This window comes from Cygnus olor, chromosome 1 (assembly GCF_009769625.2).
Source record: "Cygnus olor isolate bCygOlo1 chromosome 1, bCygOlo1.pri.v2, whole genome shotgun sequence".
NCBI classification, from domain to species: domain Eukaryota; kingdom Metazoa; phylum Chordata; class Aves; order Anseriformes; family Anatidae; genus Cygnus; species Cygnus olor.
The window spans coordinates 181,143,836-181,170,647 of NC_049169.1; the positions used below are offsets into that span (position 1 = coordinate 181,143,836).

At 40.0% G+C, this 26,812-nt stretch overlaps 1 protein-coding gene across 1 annotated transcript; it reads right to left on the reverse strand.

Annotated features, from left to right (window-relative positions):
* Positions 1 to 758: 758 nt before the first annotated feature.
* C1H13orf42 (chromosome 1 C13orf42 homolog) lies at positions 759 to 6,127 on the reverse strand. Its single transcript, XM_040542769.1, has 3 exons — positions 5,714 to 6,127; positions 2,245 to 2,395; positions 759 to 1,067 (listed from the first exon to the last, which is right to left on the reverse strand). Exons 1-3 carry the CDS (start codon positions 6,125 to 6,127, stop codon positions 826 to 828), a joined length of 807 nt encoding a protein of 268 aa, XP_040398703.1. The 3' UTR covers positions 759 to 825.
* Positions 6,128 to 26,812: the final 20,685 nt, after the last annotated feature.

Sequence of the window (26,812 nt, forward strand, 5' to 3'; positions counted from 1 at the left end):
CACTGGGATATCTAGATTCCTAGCATTTGAATAAGGTTTGTTCGGCATCTGGGTGTTGAAATAGATGAAAACTAAGAGGTGGTGTTATCATACGAAAAAAAAGTTGTACACATTTATGCATGCATTTGTGCATGCATACTATCCCTTGGCATTGTATCCAAGGACAGAACGATTCCCAGTAGCAAGCAGAGTACAAGATAGTTTGGGTATTTCTTTCTTTCTTTTTTTCTTTTTCAAAACACACTGGAGCAATTCCCCAAAGCAGCTTTAGATTCCCAATGCTGATTCACTGCAACCTTTTCTGCTTGTACCACAGCCTGCTTGTACCTCAGTGCTGCTGTATATTTTCAGACCACAGAGTCAATGATGGCACATACAGATTTTCACATGCAAAAAATGGAGAAAACTCTGTATTCCCGCTTTGAAGATGCAAACACTGGTGCAAAAGCTCACAATGTATAAGCTGAATTGCTTTGCAGTACTGGAATCTGAATAAAAATTACTGCACCAGGCAATCTCTGAATCATTGCTTTCAATAACAGCACTACAAAAAGGCTTTTCAGGTTGGAGTTCCCCCCAAGCTGAATGACAAAGCAGTATTGTTAGGCACAATGAACTCGATGAGTTAAACACTCAAACGAGTCCAGCGTTGGAATTGCCATGGCTTAAAGTACATCCCACACAAAGAACCTTCAGTGACTGCACATGTCACTTCTAGAGTGTAAGAGATGGGCTGGGGTTAAAAAAAAAAAAAAAAAAAAAAAAAGCAATTCTTCCATGCCTTATTTAATATGTTCTGTCTTCAGCTGAAGATGGAATATTCTTTCAATATTCTCTCTTATGTGTTTTGGGCTTAAATTTTAACGTGTTATATGCTCCTTCCACTGCTTTGGGCAAGTACATGGGATGCCTTTCCAACCTCTTCCTAGAGCCAGTGGTTCTCCGTTGGCTGTTTCTCTGAGACTGGTTTGCAGCCTTGGCTGTTTGGGCAGTATCTTGAGAGTACCTGCGGGGAGCACGAAGGATCCAGTTTGAATGTAAACTGTGTTCGCTTGTGCTGGTAGCAACTGAAAGACAGAAGATAATCCCAAGTTAACAGAGTTTGCCAGTGATATATTCATATGTTCAGTAAGAGAACAAGGTGGTTCCTGGGTCCTTCCTGAGTAACCAGAAGCTTACTGATAGCTTTCATCCTTTCTTCACTTCAGGATGTCACTTGGGGTGGGATTCATCTTATCTAATATTTTAATGTCTGCTGTCCAAATACATGTGTCAGGGTAAGTCCTGTACACACTTTTAGGGCAGAAATAATCTGACCTGTTTCAGGTATTTACCTTAGTTTTAGCCAAAGCACAAACAAAGGGAAATGCCAGTTTCTCTCCACTAATTATACAGGATGGATAATGAGTTCAGATGGGCACCTCTTCATTTAGTCAGGTAATCCCATCATTTCTGATGGAAACATACCGTTATTTAGACTAACCTCTAAGGGAACACTTCTTTGCTATTTGGAGAGAAAACATCCATCCATTTGGGATGGATGCTCTGGGTGTTCAGCCTGGAGAAGAGAAGGCTCTGGGGAAACCTTACAGCAGCCTTCCAGTACTTAAAGGGGACCTACAGGAAAGCTGGGGAGGGACTATTTGTCAGGGGGTGTAGTGACAGGACAAGGGGGAATGGCTTTAAACTAAAGAAGGGGAGAATTAAATTAGTTATTAGGAAGAAATTCTTCACTCAGAGGATGGTGAGGCCCTGGAACAGGTTGCCCGGAAAAGTTGTAGATGCCCCATCCCTGGAGGTGTTCAAGGCCAGGTTGAGGTGCCCCTGACCATGGCAAGGGGATTGGAGCCAGGTGATCTTTAAGGCCCCTTCCAACCCAAACCATTCTATGAATCTGTGATTTCTCAATGAGAAAAATGAGAACCAGACATTTTCATAGCTCTTCTCTGAGAACAGTTCAGGGTAGAGATGCGCTGGTGGAATTCAGCCCTGGGCAGAGGACAGACACTCCACATACTATATTTGCTGACATATTGGCCACACATAAAAGTTTTGCACCCTTCCAACAGGGATCAAAGTATTACTGTAGTTTCACATAATGCATGTAATACTCCTGGATTTGGGAAGTAACTCTGGGAGGAAAATTGTGTCTATTAAATAAGCAAACATGGAATTACATTGCCACTCTTCCCTCTATTCTTTGCACACCAAAAGTAATCATATTTTGTCTTTTTTATACCCTACCATCAAAATCAACATCCACATTTGGCCAATCCGTGTCAGGAACTCTCCGCCATCTCTCTGAATCCAGACCTGCAATAACCGAGTCAAAGAATGCTATTGCTTCTCTTACATCCGAACTGTGCTGTGGGACTATTTTTCTCTCCATAGATGTCTGTTGATAAAAAAAAAAAAAAAAAGTTAGCTAAGTGTTGAATAAAATTACACCCTAATGAGCGAACTGTATAAGGAATCTGCAAAGATTGTATTTGGTTCCATATTTCAAGCTGCCAGAAAGGGACATGGGTCCAGACTACTCCACAGCAGCCATCAAAGAAAGCAGACCAGCAGCCTAACAAGTGTCCATCTTGTTACGTGCTCAACACGAAACATCTTCCACTTGGGCACTGCCAGCAGGATTTTATAAAATCCCTCAGAATCCCCTCACAATCAAGCTATTTAATTGGGTGGCTAGGTGACAGCTGTGCTTTACGGCCAATTTTATTCTGCCTAGCAGTAGGCACCTAATGAGACACACACATGAGAAATGTAGTCATACAGGGTTCCTTCTCTAATTAATACAGGGCTCCGGTACCTTCAGAAGATGAGTCAGACCTCAGGTAGGCTGAATTCCCCTCTGCAGGCAGCTCTGTCCCTTAACTGCAAAGGGATCATGGGGTAACTTAGTTACTAATTTAAGCATGTTATTAAAATGCCCAGGTTAGATGAAATGAATCCAGATCTAAATTGCTGAAGTCTTTTTTGAAATGGAAAAGGACTGTGCGTGCTAAAATATGAGTCATTCAACACTGTGATAATTCCCACAGGAAAGCCACGGGTTTTAAAATTAGGAGCCTGTCTTGATAAAAAAGCACACATCTGCCAATAAATGCTGAAGCAGCCATAAAGCCCTTGGTTAGCAATTCTGTAGGACCATGTGGGATGAACCCTTCTGCCATTCATGGGGGTTCTGCCCAGTGAAGGGCTGTGTATTTTCCATTCCAACCCAAACTAGGCAAGTCGCCAGAGCAATTCCAAGTCAGGAAAGTACTGTCCTGGGTTTCAAATGCACAAGCAAAAATACATGCTGTATCACATCTTTAAAGGGCCAGCTTGCTCCCCATTAGTGGGATAGTGGAGGCAGACAGATGAGTTGGCTTCCTCTCCTGACATTATGGGATGATTGACATCCTCTGTAGAGCTAAAAGATAACAGCTACCACACATTGACTGAGAACAGTGATGGCTGATATAACTACGCCCTTACTGTTTAAAAGACATTCCAAATAAATATCTGTGTACTTCCAGCATCTGACACACCTCTCTATTTTTTTCTCTCAGTAGCCCCAGGAGGCAAAGTTTGAATCCACAACCAGCCTGTAGTCCAGGCTTTGGGACTTGCATCTGGATTAAACCTGCCCTGAGGACAATGTTGTCTGGACAAAGCACATTCCTATTAATCATATAGCAGGTAGGGGAAAAAGGGGGAATTTCCACTGACAGGTAATTTCACACAAACAGGTAGTAAGGGACAAAGCCACTCGAGCCTGCTGATAAAATGAACCTTGCGGTATGTGAACATAAAACTTGGAGTTACAAAACAGAGCATTCTGGATGGTCTGGAAGTTTTCTTGACCTCTTCCTAATTTTTGCAAAGCCAGGGCTGTGAATCTGCAGCCCTGCCATTTATGTCAGCAAGAATAACTCACTGGGTGGCATATGTTCCTTTTGATGTTCCTAAAGGGAAGGCTCATGGAGTTACCATGATAGCCAGTATCAGGGCTCTTGGTGCACAAGAGCTAGTTGGCCACAGAGAGATGACAGCACTCCTAGCCTTAGCCTGTGGGAGATAAACTTGTTTGCTAAACCTGAGTTAAAATTTTGGCATTTTTTTAACTGGTACTTTCAGTGGCAAATCTCAGAAAGTCACAATGCTACATGAAGCCTAGTTGGGCAGAATCTATTTCTCAGCCTCTTGGTTCATGGTTTAAGTTTTCTCATTTTCCCCACTTATCTAATGGTTCTGCTTATCTATGTACTGCTCCGTTACATCACTACTCAGCTCATCAGGGGAGCTGGCATGCTGTAATTCTCCCCTGCATCAAGCCAACCTTTGTGTGACAGTATGAAAAGTCAGTACACAAGCTGTGCATCTGTAGTGTTGAGATTCATCTCCTGGCACCTAGCACCAGCAAACCACTCTCCTATATCTCAATCATTCTCCTTGGATGTTTTCCTAGTCCTAAACAGTAATGTCTTTATAAAATTTGTCTTCTCCATCCCCCTGAGCTGAGTGTTGTTTCCCACATTTTATTCCTAGCTTCTGAGAATCACCACTCAAAGCATTAAAAAGATGACATACAGCCCAATAAAACCAAATGAAAAATTCCAGCTGACTGAATGGGTGTTAAATCAAGAAGTAAAATGAAAAAATGTGGCATCTAGCTGTAAAAACATGAGGTTTGTCCTTTGGTTAAATAATGTCTGCAACAGAACTCAGCCTCAGCCATTCTGACATTATGCTGTGACAGAACATCTAAATGTGGAAATAATTTTCTGGTAAAGTCCACCTGGATTAATCAGTAGGTCAGCCATAAGTCCCTTCTTCCCACTTTCCCTGCTAATATCCAGTTCAAAGGCTGCACTGGGTAACCTGTGAGCCTGCTGCCAAAGCCATGGTTTTAGTCTGGTTGCAATTCTTTCCTTTTTCCTCGCTGAATCAAGCCCATGGTCAGATTAACTGCTGAACTGTCTAGTGACATGCGATCTGTAAAAGGCAGCCATGAGGAAGCTTTGCATTGCTTTTCTCTCCAGGATACATGGAAATAATCTGCATGAAAAATTCAGCGTTAGTTTGCTGTGTCATTACAGCAAAGGGTAAAGAACTACATTGTCTGCCTCAAAACTACTTGAAAGTTTACTAATTAACAGAGAAAGGAACCCTTAAGAATTCTTCTTTGCCTACAGTAGAGCTTGCACTGTTGCTAAATGTAGCACTAACAAGCTATCTGACCAGTCAGAGAAAAATGTAGCTGTTTCAAAGGATTTGCAATTATTTTCTGTAAATAATTTTATGCCAATGAAAAGGCTGCCAGTAAACCCAGGGATTTACTGTGCTTGTGGTCATTAACAGCTATAAATAACCATAGTGGAGAACTCTGAGGCACTTAAGTAGCCTGTCAGAGTACTGAGAGAGCAGATCTCTTTTTCATAAATTGTTTTCAGATACTTCCCATACTCTCATAGTTCTTTCCTTATTTTCTCTTCACACACCTCCAAACACATACGTTTCTTTCCTTTATCAGTCATTCATACTTGAGCTCACACTACTCAGAAAGAATCTTAAGGTATTTAGTAGTATTCTAAATGATGTAACAATAAAAAGACAACTAGCTGAAACCAATAAGGCAGAAAATCAGCATAAGTCATACATCTAATTGCTTCATGGCTTAGGACTAATTACATGACAAAAGTTCTTAGGTCTTCAGAATTACCTTAGAAGACTCTTTGGAAGGAAGTAGAAGAAATGACTTCTTTACAGTTTTGGATGATTTTGTGGATGTTGGGGAATCTGCAGTCCTACGCATGGATTTCAAGTTATTGATGTTGTCAAGATATTTTTTCCTCAAGGCTAACAGATCCTGCAAGTACTTCAAGCAGTCCTGAGTCTTAGAATACATCCAGTCCCTGTCTTCCTCTTTTGACTGGAAGCAAGAGTCAATACTGGATGTACTTTTGCATTTTTTTAGTGGTTCACTAAATTTTTCCTGCTCACCTCCAAGGACATACATAGAACTGCTGCGGATCAATCTGACAGCAGAACCTGTGCCATCACAGTAAGGGATGTCATCTGTCACATTTCTTCGGTGGGAGTTGGGGTGAAATATAGAATGGATCTTTTTGAACATAGTGTGTCGCTTCCTCCCCTTTATACCTTGTCTCTTTCAGCTTCTTAATTTAAACCAAGATCTAGTAACCAGTAGCTGCAACCTTTGCCCTCAGCTGCCAGACGAATTTGCCGCTTAGTGTAACGAGGACACAAAAATCTATTACTGCTTTGATTGCCTTCAGTCTAACACGATGTGAAGAGCATGATGAACACAGAAACGTGCTTTCTATTCCGTTAGTGTCAGGAAAATAGCTCAGTCCTTTCCTCAGGTTAAAATATAGCGCAGGAGGCCAAACGTCATGCTTTGACCTTCTGTTCGACGGCTCCTCGTACAAACCATCTGCGTCGGGATTGAAATCGCCCCCCGACGTTTCTCCGTCCCCTCGGTGTCACCGCCCGGCGCCGCGGGCCGGAGGGCGCCCGGCGCTCTCCATGGTGCTGGATCCCTCCCGCGGTCCCCGGAGCATCCAGACCCGTCCCGGCGGTACAGGGCACCCCGCCCTGTGCTCTCTGCAGGAGCTCCTTCAGATCAGCCTCGACAGGGACAAAAGGCTGAGTGGGGAGGAATGGTTTCTGGTGGGTGGAATTCAGAAGTCGCTCTGGGTTTCACCCTGTGGTAACCAGGAGATGGCTACAGCTACCCGATACCACAGCAGTACTGGGAACAAAGTGGATTCAGATGTCAGGGTCTATTACATTCAATACAAAGTTGTCCTGTTTAGGAGATGCTGTAAAGTAAAACTGTTCTAAAATGCTTCTCTATGAAAGAAAGAAAGAAAGAAAAGAAAGAAAAAGAAAGAAAGAAAGAAAGAAAGAAAGAAAGAAAGAAAGAAAGAAAGAAAGAAAGAAAGAAAGAAAGAAAGAAAAAGAGGGAGGGAGGGAGGGAGGGAGGGAGGGAAGAAAAGAAGGAAGGAAGGAAGGAAGGAAGGAAGGAAGGAAGGAAGGAAGGAAGGAAGGAAGGAAGGAAGTAAGGAAGGAAGGAAGGAAGGAAGGAAGGAAGGAAGGAAGGAAGGAAGGAAGGAAGGAAGGAAGGAAGGAAGGAAGCATTTGGTAACATTTGTGACTTTGTAATGGCATGGTACATGCTTTAGAAATATGTAGAGAGTATATTTGGTCATCTCTCAGCACTATGACAATCAACACCTCTTCTAAAGCAAAAATGAATGTCCGGATTTAAAACATTCAGAAAAGCTTTCATAATTCATCTTGCTCAAGAATTAGATGTTTGAGAAAATAACTATTTTGAAAGGTCATGGATATCACCCTCCAGACTTTACTGAGCAAACTTCCACTAACGATACTGGAAGTATCAAATTAAGATTTATGCAACCTAAGAGCTGTAGAATCTCAAAAAGAAAGATATCTTTTAATATAAATTTGCATTCATTCCCTCAAGCACTCCGATCCACCAGGCACTAAACATACACTGTAACCTTCTTAAAACATGCGCGTTGTCCCTTTCACTTTTAGCTAAATTTGAAAAGTGCTTATAACAAAATGAAAAAAAAATGATGCAAAATAACTTCTTGGCAATTTTTCATCCTTTTAATACTAGCATGGATATGATTCCTGCTGCAGTTTAGAGCAGCCTAGAGATTGTTCTGAAGTATCCATCTGCTTAAGACCTAGTATCTGTATAAAGGTAATTCCATTGCTGATTTTCTTGTCATGTCCCATTCTATCCCACAGCTAGGTAATAAATAAAGTTTAATTTATGCTAGTGTGGACCATTAGAACTATGAAAAGAGATGAGATCTCTCTGCAAAATTATGCCTGAGATGGAGAAAAATTCTGGTCATCAATAATGACTTGATTTGGTGTTTGGGTTAGTGGTCTATGTTTGTAGACATGATACAATACCAATGAGCCTCAGAGAGGCAGTCTATAAATGGCCTTGTATTCACTTTACCCCCACCCCCCAAAAAAAAAAAAAAAAGAAAGAAAAAAAGAAGAAAAGAAAATCAGTGGAAGCTCAAGGAGTTATTGACGATGACTCTAGTCAGTAAGGGCAATGGGAACTCCACAAAGTAGCTGCTTATAGGATCAGAAATTGTCTTTCAATAATGACTGATTTCTAAGCTCAACTGGACTCATGAAAAGCTATAAGGCAAAGGAAAAAATATTTTAAAAATCCCCCAGGCTTCTGTTTGTAAAAGAGAAAAAGAATGTACATTATGTGAAGAGTAAATATGATGACATACACCGTGATTTGAAAAACATTCCATATAGGCCATAGATTTTTCCTGGCCTCCTTCAACAAAGTACTTAAGGCATATGATGACACCTCATTGATTAAAAAATAAATAAATAAATCTTTCAAGCTCTTAAGAGGGTTCTCACTTTCAAGTACATTTCATTCCTTTTTTTTAAAAAAAAAACAACTTGCTGGGCCACATTCATTATGTGTCAATGTATGTGTGGTTCCCATTTTTCATTGTAGTTTTAAAATAAGAAAGAATTAATAAATGCATGAGTCAATATAATAGCTGCATTATGTACCAGAATTTCATTTGGTGTAATAACGGGTCATTTACAATTATTTCAGACATGAATATTTTATTCTGTTCACTGGTTATGAGCAGTGGGAATACACAATCTTCCTTTCTGATTGTAAAGATTAACATTAACCTGTTTTCTTCAGAGTCTCTACTGTAATTTAAATAGCTCCATGGATTTAGAAAGTTAGAGGGCAAAATTATGGATACCTTTAAAGGTCACAAATGTCTCTAGTGTGTTTTATAAGCAGAGGAATGTCCTACTTCTTTTCAAGATACCTTCCTATAGGGCATTTGTGTTCAAACATGTTTCCTGAATAGCGCCTTATTTATTTATAGGCGGATTCAAGCCACCTTGTATCCGTGCTTCCATTTAAGTAAATAACAGGGCAGTTATAATTCAGCCACCACAGATCACAGGTCTCTTCCTACCTCACCACTGGGAACAGAATATGTTGCCATATCTAAGCTGGCTGGTAATTAAAAAACATGGTCTTATTCCAGATTGATTTCCTTCTGCACAAGGACACTTATCAAATGACAAATGTGGTTAAAGAAGAATATTTACTCTGTTAATTCAAAGTAGCAAATTCACAGGCAGCTATTAGATTATAAAGACCTCCTATAGAAGGAGCTTGTGAGAAGCAGATAAATAGAACACACTAAATATTTAACAGCATCTAAGATTACTAACTTTGACAAGACAATGCCCATACCTTATTTGTTCATTTGACTGCTTGATTCTGACTTTACTTGTTCAGTACTTTTTAAGTGACTTCTTTCTTTCTATTACTGCTTTCAATATTTCTGTTTGGCTTTGTAGTTAACATAGTGATCCAATTTCCACAGATCACCACCCAATAACACACAAAATTGCCTTTATTATCTACACCTGGCATACTGGCAGCTCCTGAACCATCATGACTGGGTAAGAAAATGCAATTAGAAAATCCAATATATGTGTTCTGTGTAACTATATTAACTGTACAGTTGAACAAAACCCCATAAAATCAAATGTGTATACAGATGCAACTAAAATAAAATAGATTGATAGCAAGTGTTCCTGATTAATGAGTGGATTAAACCATAAAATCACACATTTGTAAGTGTTGGGTGGGTTTTTTTTGTTTACAATAACTTATTTGTAAAAATGTATGGTTATCTCCAGAATAACATATCATGCATAAAAATTTTGCTTGACTCAAATGATTATTTCACTCAAATCTATGATTCTATGATTAAAATGACTGATACAAAGGAATGTCAAATCATTCTTGAAACAAAGTAAAGTTCTGATGCCAAAGAAGGAAACCTTTGTCAAACTGTAGATGACAAGGTCTACTTTCTCTATCATAGAGTTGTATCACGCAATTCTATCTCATTCAGGATATTTCATTACATTAAAAAATATATAAAAACAAATAAAAGAAAAACACTTTCCCTCCTTTTAAACAAGTAAGCAAATAAATAAGCAAATAAATAAAATTCAGTACTTCTAAAATACATGAATGGATAGTGAAATTATTGAGCCTTGTGTTATTTTAGACAGTTCAGAAACTAAAGTACAGCTGTCAATCTCTGTTAAAATCTGGCTATGTCTGTACAGCTACATAAAAGAGCAGATTGTCTTGGAGAGAGCTAACTGAAACAGTCCAAAACAGAGGAAAAGCATGAACAGCTATTCATCACCATATATATCTACTGCTTCACTTTGTTCCCCAGTCCTCTACTATTTAACACTTCTTATGTTTCATATATGTTCTATAAAGAAACACAAAAAAATGTGCAATCTCCTAGAGATTTAAGAGAAATAAAATAATAAAATATATAATAAAAAAGCAGGAATGCTGATTCCACAACTCAAAACTAAAGAAAAATAATATCCCAACATTTGATACCTGATTATAGTGGTTATCATGGCACTTAACTGTTTCAAAGACCATACATACTTGAAAATATTAGATGGTGGGGCATTCCCAAATCATAGGTCAGGTGATTTTGAGGGTTAATAAGAAATATCAGATATCAGAGGTGCAATACTGCAGGACTCCTACCTCTCATTGAGTAAAAGGGAAGATGGAGGAACAGACTTTGTTACCAAGTAAAGAAGAATCCTCAGGAATGGTTTTTCTTCTTCTCTGTCAGTCCATTAAGGTAATGATCTCAAGGAGTTCTGCCTCTTCAAAACTGTTATCTGGAACTGCTTGATGTTTTTACTCTTTCAGGAAGTTCCCAAAGTATGGGATGTGAGCACAGTTCTGATACCATACATTTAAAAGAGCTACTATTGCTTCTCTCAGCCATGACACCAGAAAAGTCAGTTCCCCACAAATGAAGATGAAGGTGTTCATTTGAATTGGTTTAGATGTAAATGCAGTGAAATCTAGATGCCTTGCCCATGCCAGATTTAATGATTGTCTTTTTTTTTTCCTTCCCAAGAATACATACTTGAACTGTGCTGTCACCAGGGCAACACTGAACTGCAAAACCAGCTGAGTCAGAAAATCAAGTCTTCTGGCAGAAGATGAATAGAATTTTTTGTAAATCTGGAGCATAATCTTCCCATCCAATTTAGATTCAAATCTAGGTATTTCCATTTGGCTTGTACCCTATATATTCTCCATGAATTTTCACTGCATGTGACATTTCAATTCATTGAATAGGTTTTGTTGCAGCATGAGCACTGACTGCAGCCAACCAAAAGAGTGATGGCATTTCCATCAGGTAGCATGAGAATATAAAGAAATACCATGATTTATGTAGAGAGAAAAGCTTAGAAAATGTTTATGCAAATGAGACATCAGTCTTTTTTCTTGTATATTTTAACTTACCCTGGCATTGCCATTTGGAAATATTTTGTGCACATCTTATGACAAAGCAATAAAATCCACTCTAGTGAAACTCCTCCTGCTTTGCACCCCCATCTCTATAGCTGTTGCCTGGCAGCATTTTCAGAGGGTAAAAGGTTACCACACTTACCCACTGCTCTATCTAGCCTTCTCCTTCCCTTTGTTTCCTCAAATAACCCTGCTGTCATTAAAAACTCCATCTCTGTGACAAGCTTGACAAGGGAACTTTGTCTTGTCTTCTGTCACACAGGGTCAAGGGACAACCAGTTGTCCTTGCTTGTTTCATTGGGAGAATTCATGTCCTTTTAGGAGAAACATTGTTAGGAACTTTCTAAGCTTTGTTAGTCTTTGTTGAATTAGTTATTCTCTCACCTCTTGAGTCTTTTGTCCCAAAGATGGCTGAAGACTTATTGTGATGTCTAGCTTGCTGCCCGTCACATCCATCACCCATTGATAAAATCTTTGCCAGGAAAGGATGATAAATAGTTAAGATTCATTCATGATAGCTCAAAGAAGAATGGATGTTGTAAGCAACAGTTCTTCAAATTAGTTTATAGAAGACAAACATTTAAATGACCTGTCTTGATCTTTAACTGGGTCATCTGTTTCTCATTCCAATTAAATTCTAATACACTATTATTCCTTCCCACAAAGGAAGCCCATTGGAGGATTTATGACAGGGGACAGGCTGGATCTTCTGGTAAGTCACATATTTGCCAGACCATATCAGTCATCTTTGGGTAAGGTTCACACAGGATACCTATAGACTCTTTTGTAGGTGCCCTTGGATTCATATTTCTCATTTCTATCACCTCCCTACTTTGCTAATCCAATGAATCAGGGCAAAGACGATTTAAACTGGAACAGCAAAAAAGGAACGCTTTGACTAAGTGATCTTAGAAAGGGGGACTTAGTACAAGGGAGATAGTATATGAACACTAGGGAGGATAGAAAGAAAGAGAAGAAATACATCTTAAGCACTTCTCAAAAGTGTTTTTGAGAATATTAACTATTTTTCTGCTCAGACCACAAGGTCTCTGGGGAGAAAAAAATATATACATCTGTATATGATATGGCCTAACACACAATGCCCTGATCCTGTCCCTGCTGCCATGACATAATTAATAAAAAGGAATTATTCTCTTTCCTACATATTTCTTAACCATAATTCTTAGTGTGGTCCATTCAGCATCTGCAAAAGCAGTTTCCAACTTGTGCAACTCTGGTCATGCTAAGGAATACAAGGAGACAGTCAGGACCCTTTCTGTGCAGAAAGTCAGCTAAACTTGCAATGACACCCTACAAGCTTGGAGTCCTGCAGCACCATCACGACTGGGAGTGCACACTGCCATCTGTCTGCTCTAAAAAACGTTGCTGTCACTCCATACACCATTGGGATAGAAAAGGTTTTACCGGTACCAAGCTGTTCCCTCTAAATGGAACAACCAAAATATCCAGGAGGATAATTATTTTCTAGGACTGGCAAGAGCAGGTTTTTTTGCCTCTCCCTGAGTGCTTAGTAAAGCAGCAGGAGAATTAAGATTCCACATTGTTCTTGCTCATTTGCCATTTTTGACCGGAAATACTGTTGCTATTTCTCCTTAGCTAGTTTGATCTTCTGCCTGCTCCTTTCTCACCTGGCTTCCCACTACCCTTGTAAACAGCCCTGCCAGTCTGTATGCAGTGAGACATGGCAGAAAGGTGAGGAAAGGAGAGGAAGAAGTGGTTATCCAGTCTCACCTGCCACATTCAAGCTAAACCTCAAAAAGCATTTCCTATACCCACAGTGAACAGTCAAATCACACTCCTCTGAGCTGTGGCTGTTTACAGGGACAAAGAGAAGTCATTTACATCCTCCCAGGGATTTTCAATCAACCACTCATCTTTCACAATAATTAAACTACCATGTGGATCTAAATATGAAGAAAAAAGCAGTAGCTGTACAGAAGTTGTAAAGAGATCCACCACCAGGCTGGTGGACACAGCATAGCACTGCTGGAATACCTGGGTTAAAAAATGTTGTGCAAAGCCCCTTGGCAATAAGCAAAAGTGGGTGCTTGAGATATCCCTGGAGTAGGTGCTGCTTGAAGTGCAGAAATTCTAGGAAGCACCGAGGTGGCTCACTAGTAATAAACAGATGAAATAAGACAAAAATATCTAAACCTTTATCTACCCATGTTTTAAGCAACCTGAAAAGTCTCAAGAAAAGTACTTGGTTGAGATTTCAATCAGGTCAGAAAGCCAAAAAGAGGCATAGGTGCTGGTGAACTGGGTTTGAAGTTTAGCAAGATGTTTACAGTAATCTGCAAAGCCAAATGATGCTTTCCAGCCTCAGCTACTCATTAAAATTAGATGATCATTAATGTCCCTGCCAACCCAAACCATACTATAATTCTATGATTCTATGAAAATGACAAAGTCTGCAAGTAAAGGAACATGGAGATTTATGCCTACACCTTGAAATAAGGCCCATCACATGCCTGTGACCCCAAAATGAGCAACATATGGAGCTTCTAAATACTTTTTGAGATACTCAGGTCAGGCATGAGGCTAGGGTAACTTAAATGGAAGGAAATAGTTGAATAACTCTGATGAGCTGAAACAGCTGAGTCTTGCAGGCCTCTAGTCTGGGTATCAGCACAAACAGAAAGGAACCACAAGAATGGAAAGGACTGAGGTAACCAGCTTTCCTCTTGTGATTTTTTCTAAAACTGTTATTAATAAAAAGCACCTCCAAGAAACTGGTAGTCACATAAGTGTACAGGACAGAATAGCAGATCAGATGGGGGTCAGAGCTGGCAGAAAGCAAAGATAACTGTATTTCTGAATCAAAACACTGTCAGCAAGGACTTTGTGGTGGATCTTTTATACATTCCCTAGAATTAAGCAGGTACAACTGGAACATCCAGAATTTCCTGCAGTGGAAATAATGAGCTGAGATCAATCATTCATAATTCTTCCTGTGTACAGAGAAATCCAATTGTTTTAATACATGAAGCAGCAGGAACTGAGTTGATATTTCAATTTATTTCAGCTCTATTCACCTTGTATAGACTTCAACACTGTGCAGAACACTATCTTTTATCATACAAGTGTCAATGTTTCTCTTTTTTTGCCTAGTGAATATGGTTATGGCTATTGATGTCCTTATGAAATATGCATTTAGATTCCTGCACAGCATGTCTGGATGTGTGCCCATGGATATCAAGAATTGTCCTGCTGTGGCTTATTTGTTTTATTTTTCGATTGTTTGTTTGGGGTGGGCAACGAGCAGGAGGAAAGAGGCGGGCTAATATTGCACAGTCCCTACAAGGTCAAAAAACTCTTTTGTTATGGAGTTCACTGCATGTTGCAGCACAGCCTATAAAGTCATTATAGTTTCCAAGAAAGGCTCTATTTGTTCCATCTCTTTGGCGTATCCTTGCAGAAGTAATTATGAGCCAGATTACAGCTCTAAACCATGTGAGGGAGAAAGATTATCAAGAGCTTTTGGCAGGATGACCTCAACCTGGAAAATGTCATTCTTCTCACACTCTACGACAGTCACTTTTTTTTTTTTCTTCTGAAAAATAAATCTGAGAATATAGATTAACGTACAGAGATCAGCCTTTGCTTTCTGCCATGCCTGATGCAATGTTTCACACCTAGGGCTCATTCAGTGCACCCTACAGCCAATATTTATTCAGAATGTCATGCCTGCTTTTAAATAAAAGGCAATACCCATGCCAGTGACCTATATTCCCTTCCTGCCTGAGCTACACAACTCCTTCTGAATCAGGTTGCCTGGCTGCTTATTTTAGTTTTTCCTCCTTTTTTTTCTTGTTTTTATCCTATATGCTACTCAGTCTGTATGCTTACCAGGGTGTTCACAAGGACCTCGCCCGTCCCCATTCCCTCGAAGAGCTACTTTTGCACCTTTAGATTTTACCACTAGATGGAAGCCTTGACCTCCAGAGTTATTCTGTGAGATTCCTGACCATTTAATTGTATATCCGAGTTTCCAGATGAACAGTGTATCTACACTCAGCTAGATATGCAAGTAATAATTAGCTGGGTTCAGGCATTTCTGAAGCTCACTGATTCTTACATAGAAGTATGAAAGTGCATAAATCTCCCAGGTATCTCAGAAAACAAAACTTGTACAGACTACCAAGGCTATGTAAATCTTTACTAAAAATGTTGAGATTCGCCATGGACAAGCAAAGGGAAAGGAATAGGATCAATGGAGTCAGTCTCAGCACAGGAGGCAGTCACCAGTTTTATAGATATGGGACTGCAAAGCCTCTTAAAGGCTGTGTCCTTCAGCAACACAAAGCTCCCTAGCACAGAACTTGGATTCCAACACTCTTGATAACATCATCGGTGGCAATATATCCTGAGTTTCCTACAACATTTCTGGTTGCAAGCACCACGTGAATGAAGAGTGAGTTTTCAATTGTTGTTTGACATAAGAAATTACTCACCAAATACCTCCTGTGGATGGATACTTTTTATATCTTATTTCCAAGCAGTTCATTGTGAACTTTTATGTTCAGAATTCAAGGTGTTTAGGACATACAGCTCTCATGGGATCATTTGCTGCCTGGCAAGTAGCTATTAGTGGTGGGATATGAGCTGCTGAATACTAGTGATTATGAACTCAGAATTCGCTTTTGAAGAAAACTCATGTTGGCTGTTAGCCATTATCAATTAAATCAATGGGAGATATTTTTACTCCCAAGAGCCAAAGCAGATGCTGAGAACTCTACTGCTTTAGCAAACAGCAAACTCATTTCAATATTTAGACAAAGCAAACAGAAAATACAGTTTGTGGAAATCTGCTTAGAAAATGAGAATTTTTGAAGTTCAGTGGTCTTTAGTCCTTACTTTTATAAACCTAGAGAAAGAGTTGGGGGCAAAGGGATGTTCCTCACTTTTTGTTCTTTGACTATTTTTCGAATAAAAATGCAAAAATCTTGTGTAATCCACATGGTTATCTCTATGGTTATTCTGATATGCAGTACTACAGTTATTATTTCTGTAGTGCCATTAAACTGCAGAACAGTTTAGATTAGATGGTATGCATGCCAAACCAGTGGCATGTGAGACTACGCATTTGCAGGTACAGACAAAGGTCTGACTGCTGCCTCTGAGGCCATCCAACATGCAATGGGTTATGTCTACCTGAATAAATTCTTCTTTTACCCCAGAATGTCTGGCTTTGTCCTTAATGCCAACTGTAAAGATCTCTAGCCTGTTGTGTCACCCAACTTGTGGTAGGCACTGTTTGATGGAGTGCTAGTTAATACCAGCTAAAAGTGATGAAAAGCACATAACCAGTGTGGACAGCCACAGGCTAGTCATGATTCCATGGTGTCATGGACCCGTTTCATCCACCAGTACAGACACAGCTCTTAGAGTCAAGGCCCTGAGCTGATACAGATAAGCTAATTCAACGGATTCACGCACATTTATTCTACTCAAGGATTTGGTCCACACTAGTGCAGATCAGTGCAGGTTAGGGAAGAAAACTTCTATAGATTTGTTTTCTTCATAACATACCTGAGAATTTCACACTGCCATTTGAAAATGATTTGTATGTAACAAAGACAGCAAAGCCAACACTCTAAAGGGCTTCACAGACAGCTCTTTTCTCTTGGATTTAACTTGGGGTTAGGGTTGTGCTCTCATTATTCTAGCTGTCATAAATCCATTCTCTTCATTTGAGTCAATATTTCATAGTCGTGCTTGGTTTTATTGGGTGTCCTTTCTGTGGATTGGGGCAGTAAGGGGAATATGTACCATTGCTGTGAAGCAATCCATTGTAATAAGCAATACTAATTATTACAAGAAGGAAAATATCTCATGTATGATCTAGTCCACACCACATACACGTTATCTCAGTGGTACAAACCACTTAATGTCTAAATGTAGTACACTTGAACTTTAAAAAGACACTGTAAAAAAAATACTTTTCCTGGAAAACTCTTTGTTTGGTTACCACAAGTAACAGTGGAGATTATTTTAATTGAAAGGGATGGAAAATCTTGGGCTTGGGCATGGTTTCTTTGTGCATTTTGTTCCTGTACACTCCTTGTGGCATATACTGTCATATGCTGTATGGGTTAGGGTGTGGTCCTGCACCAGCTGGAGTTTCTGGCTAAGATCTCCTCAACTTCAGCATTACAGGACAATAGCCTGAACTAACAATATTCAGCCTGCATATATCTTTCACGTGGTAATGAGGAAGAGAAGGCGCTATAGTTGAAACCAAAAATAAACAAGACAATAAAACCACCAATTGGCAGGAATCTCTGGTGACTTTATTATCTAAAAATACTGTGAACTCAGTTCTGAAACCAAACACATTTCAGGTTGCCAGTGTCACTTTAAGAAGTGCCATTGAACGTGAAATCTATTTGGAGAAAAGAAACAGAAGTCTCATAGATAATGGGATCAACATGGAATACAGGATGATGTCGCGGTATTTCATCATTGTCTTCTGTGGAACAGCCAGTGTTTATTGAATGGAAAATTGTAAATAATAAATATTTACCTTTTGTACTACTAACCATTTTCAATTTTTGTGATATGCAGACTCCTGTGATTTTGTCAGTGGAAAATAAACAAGGTGGAGCACAGTGCATGGGAAGAGGCAAGAATGCCAGTCTGACGGCTAAAATTTGAATTACTATTCAAGTTGTTTTATTTTAATAGATAGTTATAACACAGTCATGTGAACATTCATTTTATGGGCCAAACTGCTAAAATATTTTCTGCCATTAATGAGCCAGCTGCTGCCTAAAGATATTCACCATATTCAGTAGATTCACAATCTGTCCCTTAATCTAATTACTAATAAGGTTGCCCACAGAAAACTTTTTTAGATTGCTCAATTTTACGCAGTTTAATATACTTTTACCAGTCAAAAATATAAGTCAAAGGCTGAGAAATTTGCACTGGTTACAACGTCTCATACATTTAGGTTAATGGCATGAAGCCACTGGAGGGTGCTGATGCAGGAAGACTGCTCTGTGCCCGGGAGCTAGACCAAGGACTGTATTTGCCCTTGTTGTCAAAGAGAAGAGAACAGCAATGACAACAATGGCTAGAGGCATCTTTCTGGAAATAAAAACTGTCAGTCTCTCCTCGCATTTTCATGCCCATCAGCATCTGTCCTACAAAGCACTCCCAATTCATAGAAATTTCAATAGGTTTTTCTGGATGAGGACAGAGAACTTTTCACAAATATATATATATATATTTCTTCCTTTAAAAAATGAAAGAAAAAAAAAAGAACTTGGTCTAATGAAAGATGTGAACTGCCACACTCTGCAGGCTTGAGTTTTTCCTTACATAAGTAGAAGAATGAGAACATACGGAGGCATCAGAATGAGGTCTCCCTGGAAGTGAGAACTCGTCCCAATTGACTTGCACATACCCAGGAAAGTCCCTAATGTGTGAAACTTCTTGTGGCAGTCATCCTAGGTGTAGGAGTGTTCTCCCTATTTTCTTTCTGCTCCTTGTCTCCATTTTTTCAGTTTTTTTTTTCCTAGTTTCTAACAGCCTGCTTCCAAGCTGTCTTTTAGGTTAGCTGTACAAAGTCGGTACTGGAATGAATGGCATACCATCCTCCTTGGACATTGTTCCTGCTATATAATGGCTTATTTCACTCATTCTTCAAGTGTGTGATCTCGATGGCAAGCCTGCAGAGCTCTGCCCTTCCCTGCTGATTGAATTTGTCTCCAAGCACTTTCTCATCCTTCTTGTTCCCCAAAAAGCTGCTATGTTTGATGTCACATCTATACACTCCTTCCACAACTGTTCTTCTTCTACAGAGGAGTAGATACAGGCAATTTGCACCTTGAACAATATCCTTTGTCATGTGGGCTTGCTTGTGGATTATATAGAAATCATTACTCAATTTTACTGAGAAAGAACCTGGTTTATATAGACACTTTCATTGGGGCAGTCAGCTTTCAGCTATTATAGATTGGTTCTAGTTGTTTCTTTTCTCAGAAAAAAAAAATACTCTCAGTCATAATCCCATTCTTGTTTAATGTGGAAAAGAAGGTGGCAAGGAGGGGCTAGAAAGCACAGAGTAGATTAGGTGGAATATTCTCACTGATGAGACAAATGATCACCGTGTGACTGCCCTTGCAAGGGTCAGATCAGGGGTGATCCCAAAGACCCAAAGCTGGTTCTGCTTGCACCAAGCCCAGAACTAAACATACTGTGGAGGTGGAAGGAAGGTATCTGGATACAACACAGATCATGTCTGAAAGCAGTCTGTGTTCCTATGGCACTACGATCAGTTTCACATCCCTTATCTAGGTGAATTCAGTCAGCGTGATCTCAGTACTGTGCTCCATGCCCCTGTGTAGACATCCCTCCTGACATCTCCCCTCCACACACACGGACTTCCACCAGCACCAGATCGCATTAAGGACATTTAATTGTGGAGTGGGAAAGGAAGCACTTGGTAGTTTTTAGTACAAAGGCCTGGGCTCACAACAAGTGAAAAAGCTAGAGGGGATTTCAGTTGATCTACAAGCAGTCCCTTTCTGCTCTTGCCTACGTGTAGAAAGTGGAAAAAGGAGTCCATCGTTTAAAGAGAGATTTCCTTATAAAAGAGTTCTTGAGTTGCTGGGGACTTTAACTGTAAATTGAGTGCTTCCAGAAGTCCTGAAGCATGCCAATTCTAGAGATTTTATTGTAAAATGTAATTCAGATAAACACAAGTAGCATCTCATCGCTCAACATTTGCCTTTTTTGCAACTCCTTTCTGTCTGCCCTGGCTACTGTGCTGGAACTGATCTGTGACCCATGAAGATACATAAAAGATTATACAGCAATAGTATGTAAAAGTAATACAGACACAACTCAGCATCCGATCAAACAGCTTCTTCGGTCATTGTAATCGAGGTCTTAATGACAAGAATCTTGTGGTTCAAGGTAAGTGCCATGGTTTTGGCTGGGATAGAGTTCATTTTCTTGGTAGATGCTCACACGATGCTGTGTTTGGGATTCGTGATGAAAACACTGCTGATAATCCACCGATGTTTGCTTGCAGCAGAGCAGCGCTCACACAGAGCCAGCACTGTTCTGCTCCTCATGCTGCCCTGCCTGCGGGGAGCCTGGGAGGGCACCAGGAGCCGGGAGGGGACACAGCCAGGGCAGGTGGCCCAAACTGGCCAAAGGGATGTCCCACAGCACGTGGCAGCATGCTCAACAATAAAACTGGGGGGGAGAAGGAGTAAAGGGGGACATTTGGAATGATGGTGTTTGTCTTCCCAAGAAATTGGTGGGTGTTTTGAGCCCTGCTTTGCTGGGAGAGGCTGAACACCTGCCTGCCGACGGGAAACAGTGAATGAATTCCTTGTTCTGCTTTGCTTGTGCACGTGTTTTTTGCTTTCCCTAGTGAACTGTCCTTATCTCAACCCAGGAGTTCTCTCACTTTTACCTTAACGATTCCCCCCCCATTCCACATGGGGAGAGTTGAGCAATGAGCTGGGTGATGCTGAGCTGCCTGCTGGGCCACACCACCACAGGAAGAAGTCTGCCTTACAATTACACAAATGCACTGCTAATTTCACTATATCCAAGCAGTGAAATTAGGTGTTATAGATCTTGTCTTCTTGCAAAAAAATGTTCAGCATAGTAAGTGGAAGGGAGCAAAATCATCTTGTGCTGTTTCAGAGCACCTATTTCTCCTCACTGACTTCAAAGGAAGCCCAGAGGGAGAAGTTTCCTAGCCTGGGCACCTAAACTTCAGCAGTTGGACCTACAAATCTTCAGCCTACAAATCTTCTCCAAGAACCTCCGTTACCTCCAAGAACCTGTGGCACCACATCACCAGTGGGCACATCACAGGGCAGCATGGTGAGGCAGATGGACAGAGCAGGCAGGCGGCCTGTGGGCAAGGGCCTTACTGGAACTGCTTCAGCAATACCCCTGTCCCCTTGGCAGGGTGTTCAAAATCTGGGAAAGTCCTTTCTGTGCAAGGGCTTTTTGCTAGACTGAGATGCAGAGGTGTAAGGGCTACTCCTAGTGCATTTCTTAACTGCATGGAGATAGAAAGGAAATCCACACTGGAACTGAGGAACAGCCCTAAAAATAGTTCAAAAAGCAATGCAATGAATAACATAGGAAAGTTTCCTCTTATAACCAGGTCTGTACAAATAGTGAGAAAAGCAAATAACAGCGTCTCTCTATTATAGACTAAATAAATACTCTGCTGCTGAGGATGCTGTTGAAAGTAGAGTTTGCGCTTAGCTAATAAAGAGATCAGATTACCAGCAGGACTCATTGCCCTTTAGATTTACTAACGCATGCAAAATAACAAAACAACATCCTTACAGCACTTCATGTCGTCATAGCACTGTGCAAACATTAGTCATACACCTCAGCAAACCCTAGGATCTTCTCAATGCCCCAGCAAGACCTGGCTTTGTCCAGACGCCTGCTGTGTTGGCCTCCCTTGCGTCACCCAGCTTTTTGCCTTCCCTTCAGGGTGGTTAGATATGGCTCTGGCCTTCTGTCACTTGCACTTGAAGAGGAACCTACAGCAGGTATATCACTGTGTAGTTACCAGACTGTAAACCACTAGTATTTTATTTTGTTGTTGGCTGGTGAAATGATCCAGAGCCCACACTCACTTCCCTGAGCCATCTAATACCCTTTCCACAGTCACTGCAAAATTAGTCACAAGCTATACCATAACCTTGCACCATTATCACCCATTAAAATTCTTCCTTACTTACAGAATGCTTAAACGTGTTATTGTATCATGGCTGATATAATCATGGCTGACAATGTGGGTGGGGAGGTGAATAAGACTTTTTTGGTCCATTTACTTCTTCCAGTGCCCAAAAGCTTTGCCAAAAATGCAAGAAAGGAAGCAATCACTCAAACAATCCAATAAACATTTTCTTCATGTGGCTGATCTCACGATACAGCAACCACAGTAACTATAATAGTTACTAAAGGAAACTTTTCTACCCCAGATAAATGATCTTATCCCACAAGAAATGTTTGCCTGGCAGAAATAGCCAGTAAGCTAAGAGAGTTACATTAACTACAGTTTATTAGTTAGTGTAATAAAGCTCCTTCAAGAATGAGGAATTTGTAGGCATCTGTCTACATAGGAGAATACTGTTATTAGCCTGGACACAGTTTCCCTATCACCCACGTGTAGGCTTCTTCTCTAGTGATGTAGAAAGACCCAATGGGATGTGAATCACCTGAGGGTGCCTATATTTTTTCAGTGACTAAGGAAGGCAGATTAGTAGGTCACCTAAGCTCCTCACCAAACAGTGCTCAAGAGTGTCTAAAATTAAGCAAAATTCATTTTGTCTGATACCTGTTTGGTGTTCCCCTGGAATACAAAACGAAGCTGCACACAGATCTTCACACAAGGAACTGCCTTCATGCACAGACGATCTTTGCTTTTATCTTTCAAAATTTTCTTTTAGACAAATCATTTCCTTTGATCTTTTCACCAACTGGAGATATTTCTGCTATCCTGTGCTTTTACTCTGGGCTTGTGACAAATCTGCCTTTTGTTTTACCTAGAAATTAACATGACCAAGTTCTCTTGGCAAAAATCTGTCTTTCTCCTTGTACGTTCAACACAGACTCATGAAGAGTGAGGCTGGAATGAGATTACACAGCCCATGTTTAAAGCAGTACAGATTTTTCTCTGTTCCTGCACTGCCTTGTACTGAGTATTCTCCAAACTTCATCTGACTGTCTAAGGACAATAGGAAGATGCTGGAACTCACAGGAAGAGGCATTTTCACTGTGGGTTCTTGGGAACACTATGAAGAAAAGTGGATTTTTGAGGAAAAGAAGAAGAGGAAGAAGAAGAAGAAGAAGAAGAAGAAGAAGAAGAAGAAGAAGAAGAAGAAGAGGAAGAAGAAGAAGAACAACAACAACAACAAACAACAAGAACAAGAACAAGAAACAGGGACCCTGAAAATGAGCTTAAGAAGGTTAAACTGTGGCAGTGAAAAAGGGGGGAAGAGAAAAAAAAAAAAAAAAAGAAAAAAGAAAAAAAATACTTCTAGAAAAATAATCTCCTTAGGGAAATTAGATGAAAAAGAAACGGTAAAAAATGTTAATTTATATGAAAATGGGAGCAAAATAAAGGGATGTTTTAACCTTAGATGGGATAAGAAGATCCTCTGTGCTTTTCTTATAATCATTCCATCCTTTCTTACATGCTTTAGACCTTCTTTATCCTCTGCAACATAAATTTGAACTAATGGCTCTTATTCAGAGCAATAAGAGATATAGTTTTTAAAGAATGCTGAGTATCTGCATTTCCCATGGACAGTAAGCTCTGAAAATCTTGTAATTTTCACCTGGGAACCTAAACACAGATGTAAATACCTAACACTGAATGGATAGGCTTGAAAGGGATTGTCAAAATGTAGCAGCAGATTTTATTTGATAAATCCCAAGTGAATAAACTTGGCATCTGAATCATTACTCCAGCCACAGAACTTCTGGAGAGCAGTTAAGGGAGCAACTTCTGGGCAAGCAGAAGTAACTAGTAAAACTTTTCACATTCTTTGAACAAAGGCAAGTGCTTTAAAATCATATATTTTTTTTCTTCCTTTGACAGACTTGGAATGAAATTTTTACAAGTTTTTTGCCCAAATACATTTTTTTTGGCTCTTAACTATTTCTTAAGGGTTTGTTGTTTTTTTTTTTTTTTTTTTTTTTTTGTAGCACTCACAGCTGTAGCATTATCATGGAAAATAGCTATTTATAAGATCAGTCTTGCAAATACAGAATATTGTCCAAAGTGCTTATCCAAAAAACACAATGCAGATCTATAAAATACTATGCAGTAATAGGCCACAGTAAATAGTCCCAGAAATGCCAACATACACACATATGTATGAGGGTATAAAGGATGCATATGTTCAAAATGAAATTTAACATTTTAATTATTAGTGCCATTTACTGAGTAGATTCAAAATAAGGAACAGCATTGTTTTAGTGTTAAGATTAACAGTACATTTTCAGACAATGAAGGTTACTGTTTCATTGTTTTCATGCATTTCTGTTTAGCCCAGAATCCATGTCTGAATCATATTATGGAAGTCACACGCCATTTCTTTGAGCATAAGCAACATTCCTCACTCACATACAAGAATGTGATGATCAGCTTTTCCTTGAATGGCTAGTTAAAGGAGAGATGATGATTTTATTCCCCATTCTATGTGGAGTTGCTTTTTTTTTTTTTTTGACATGCTGACGTGCTGTGATGAGCACTTTATGATGCATGGCTGACTGGCTGTAATACCACTTGATCCTTTAAAAATTAAGAGGCAAGAGGCTGCAGCCTATCATGTAACTCCATTACTGGGATTTGGATTAAGAGTGTCTTGCACGTGTTATTTTCTTTCTTTTAGCTGCTACATGTTAGGTGCCTTGAGAATAGCTCTTGAAATCCTTTTCCTCAAGTTGTCCCTCTCCTGCCCACTTCAGCTCTCCCAAAGATGGGCCAAGGATATATTTGCTGGTGAGCTGCTTGAGCCCAACTCTGGGGAAAAATCCAGTAATCAACAGTAAGAGTAAGAAAAAGAGTAAGCTTAGAAAGAAATTTTTCCATTTTATTTCCATCTGTCTTGCAAAAGCTTATACTGCCTAGTAGAGTAAACACTTTTATTTGCGCAATAATTTCTAGGTTCAGCCTATGGGTATTTTACCTATTAGACTGTGGAAGTAACTGTTTTCCCAAGAAATCTGTTATAGCAGATAGAACAGTGAGTACAACAGCAGTTAGGCATTTTTCTTTCATCTTTGGGAGCCAGTGGGTTCTTAAAGTCTGAAGACAGCTTTCTCACTTGCACTTCTCAGCAAATGCAGTTAAGCACCTTATCTGTCTCTGTCCTCCAGACACTGTGATCGCTATAGCACATGGTGACCTGGGGGCTGCTGTGGTCCTGCACTCTCCTGGGATGTGGGACTTCCTACTGCAGTGCACCCACCACCACCAGCTTGGTTTCTTCACACTTGTGAGCAGCTGGGCTTTGGTCTGTGCATCAAATAGCTTGAGGTTTATGGGTGCAATTAGCAACTTCAATAGTTGGGCATTGTCTCTTGACATGTCTTCCATGGTGATGGATATTGTTACCTTTATCCTTCCAGACAAATCTTTTCCCCCATCAGGTCAAACCAAGACGTTAGGAGGACATGGCCACTCAGCTGTGCCCAGGATGCAACCCATAAATCACTGGAGGCCAGCCACATGTGTGGAGGCCCCTGCAGATTTACCAAGAAGGCTTTGATCTGTCATGAATCTCTGATTGAGGCATATCAGAGCTGAGGACAACAGCCATTAGAGGCTTTGTCATCTACACCATGCAGCTTTCTATAGAAAATGAATTTAGAGTATAACTGAGAGTAAAGCTGTCAAGACAGCTTTCCTGTTTCATTAAGATATTTCTCCACCACTAGCTAAGCAGCACAGACAAAATCAGCCATGTATTCTAATAGTCAGACTTTTACCAAAACAAGATAAGAGCATGGGCTAAGCATAGCCCTGCTTTGATCCAGTTTGCAGATTCTTATTATCCCTGGTCTTCTTGAATATCAATGTTGCATCTCAAGATGGATCAGCAAGGTGTCATTAGAAATGTGCATTGTCATTATGCTTTTCTTAAACATCTGTTTTTGGCCACTAAATGAGACAGATACTGGGCTAGGTGGGTCTTGGACATGACCTCGTACAACCATTCTTATAGTCTCTAATAAAAGAAGGTTGAAGAGCGCCAGGGGTTCCTGGAGGCACTGTTATTCTAAGGGAAGGCATTCAAACACTCCAGTGATGGGCAGCCATCCAAAACTCTAAGGTGGAAGGATGGCAATAAACCAAGTAGATAAGCAGATGGCTTCCAAGCTACAGTATGAGTTTACAGCAACAAATACTAATAGTCTTAAGCCATTTTATGAACTTCTCACAAAATACCAAAACCAGCTATTATATGTCTGGGCTTCTTAAATATCAAAGCTTTTTTTTTTTTTTTTTTAAAGTTGATTTATGCAAGCCAAAAGAAGTTATGTAATTTTCAGTTAAAACTTGTAGACCAAAGAAATAGCAACCTAATGTTTTCCTGATAATCCTTTCTGGCTAATGGATTTTGGGCCAAGTTTCTGCCCTCAATGATTTTATATAGCCCAGTTACACTTCTGCAATGCTTTCAGTGCAGTTTGAGAGCAGCAGCTGAAGTCAAAATGAGTCAGGGTTGCCATGGTCCTGTCCCCTGCCCTGGAGAAGCCATGCACAGCTGCCTGTCCTGTCCCTCCCTGTTGTCTTGTCTCTGGCCTCTGTGCAAGCAGAAAGTGAGCCTCTTCAGGAAAATAATT

Coding starts and splice junctions, on each gene's coding strand:
- C1H13orf42 (XM_040542769.1), bottom strand. CDS start 6,127: ATGTTCAAAAAGATCCATTCTATATTTCACCCCAACTCCCACCGAAGA. Junction 2,396..5,713: donor CTTCCAAAGAGTCTTCTAAG/GTAATTCTGAAG, acceptor TTTTATCAACAG/ACATCTATGGAGAGAAAAAT. Junction 1,068..2,244: donor TGTGGATGTTGATTTTGATG/GTAGGGTATAAA, acceptor TCTGTCTTTCAG/TTGCTACCAGCACAAGCGAA.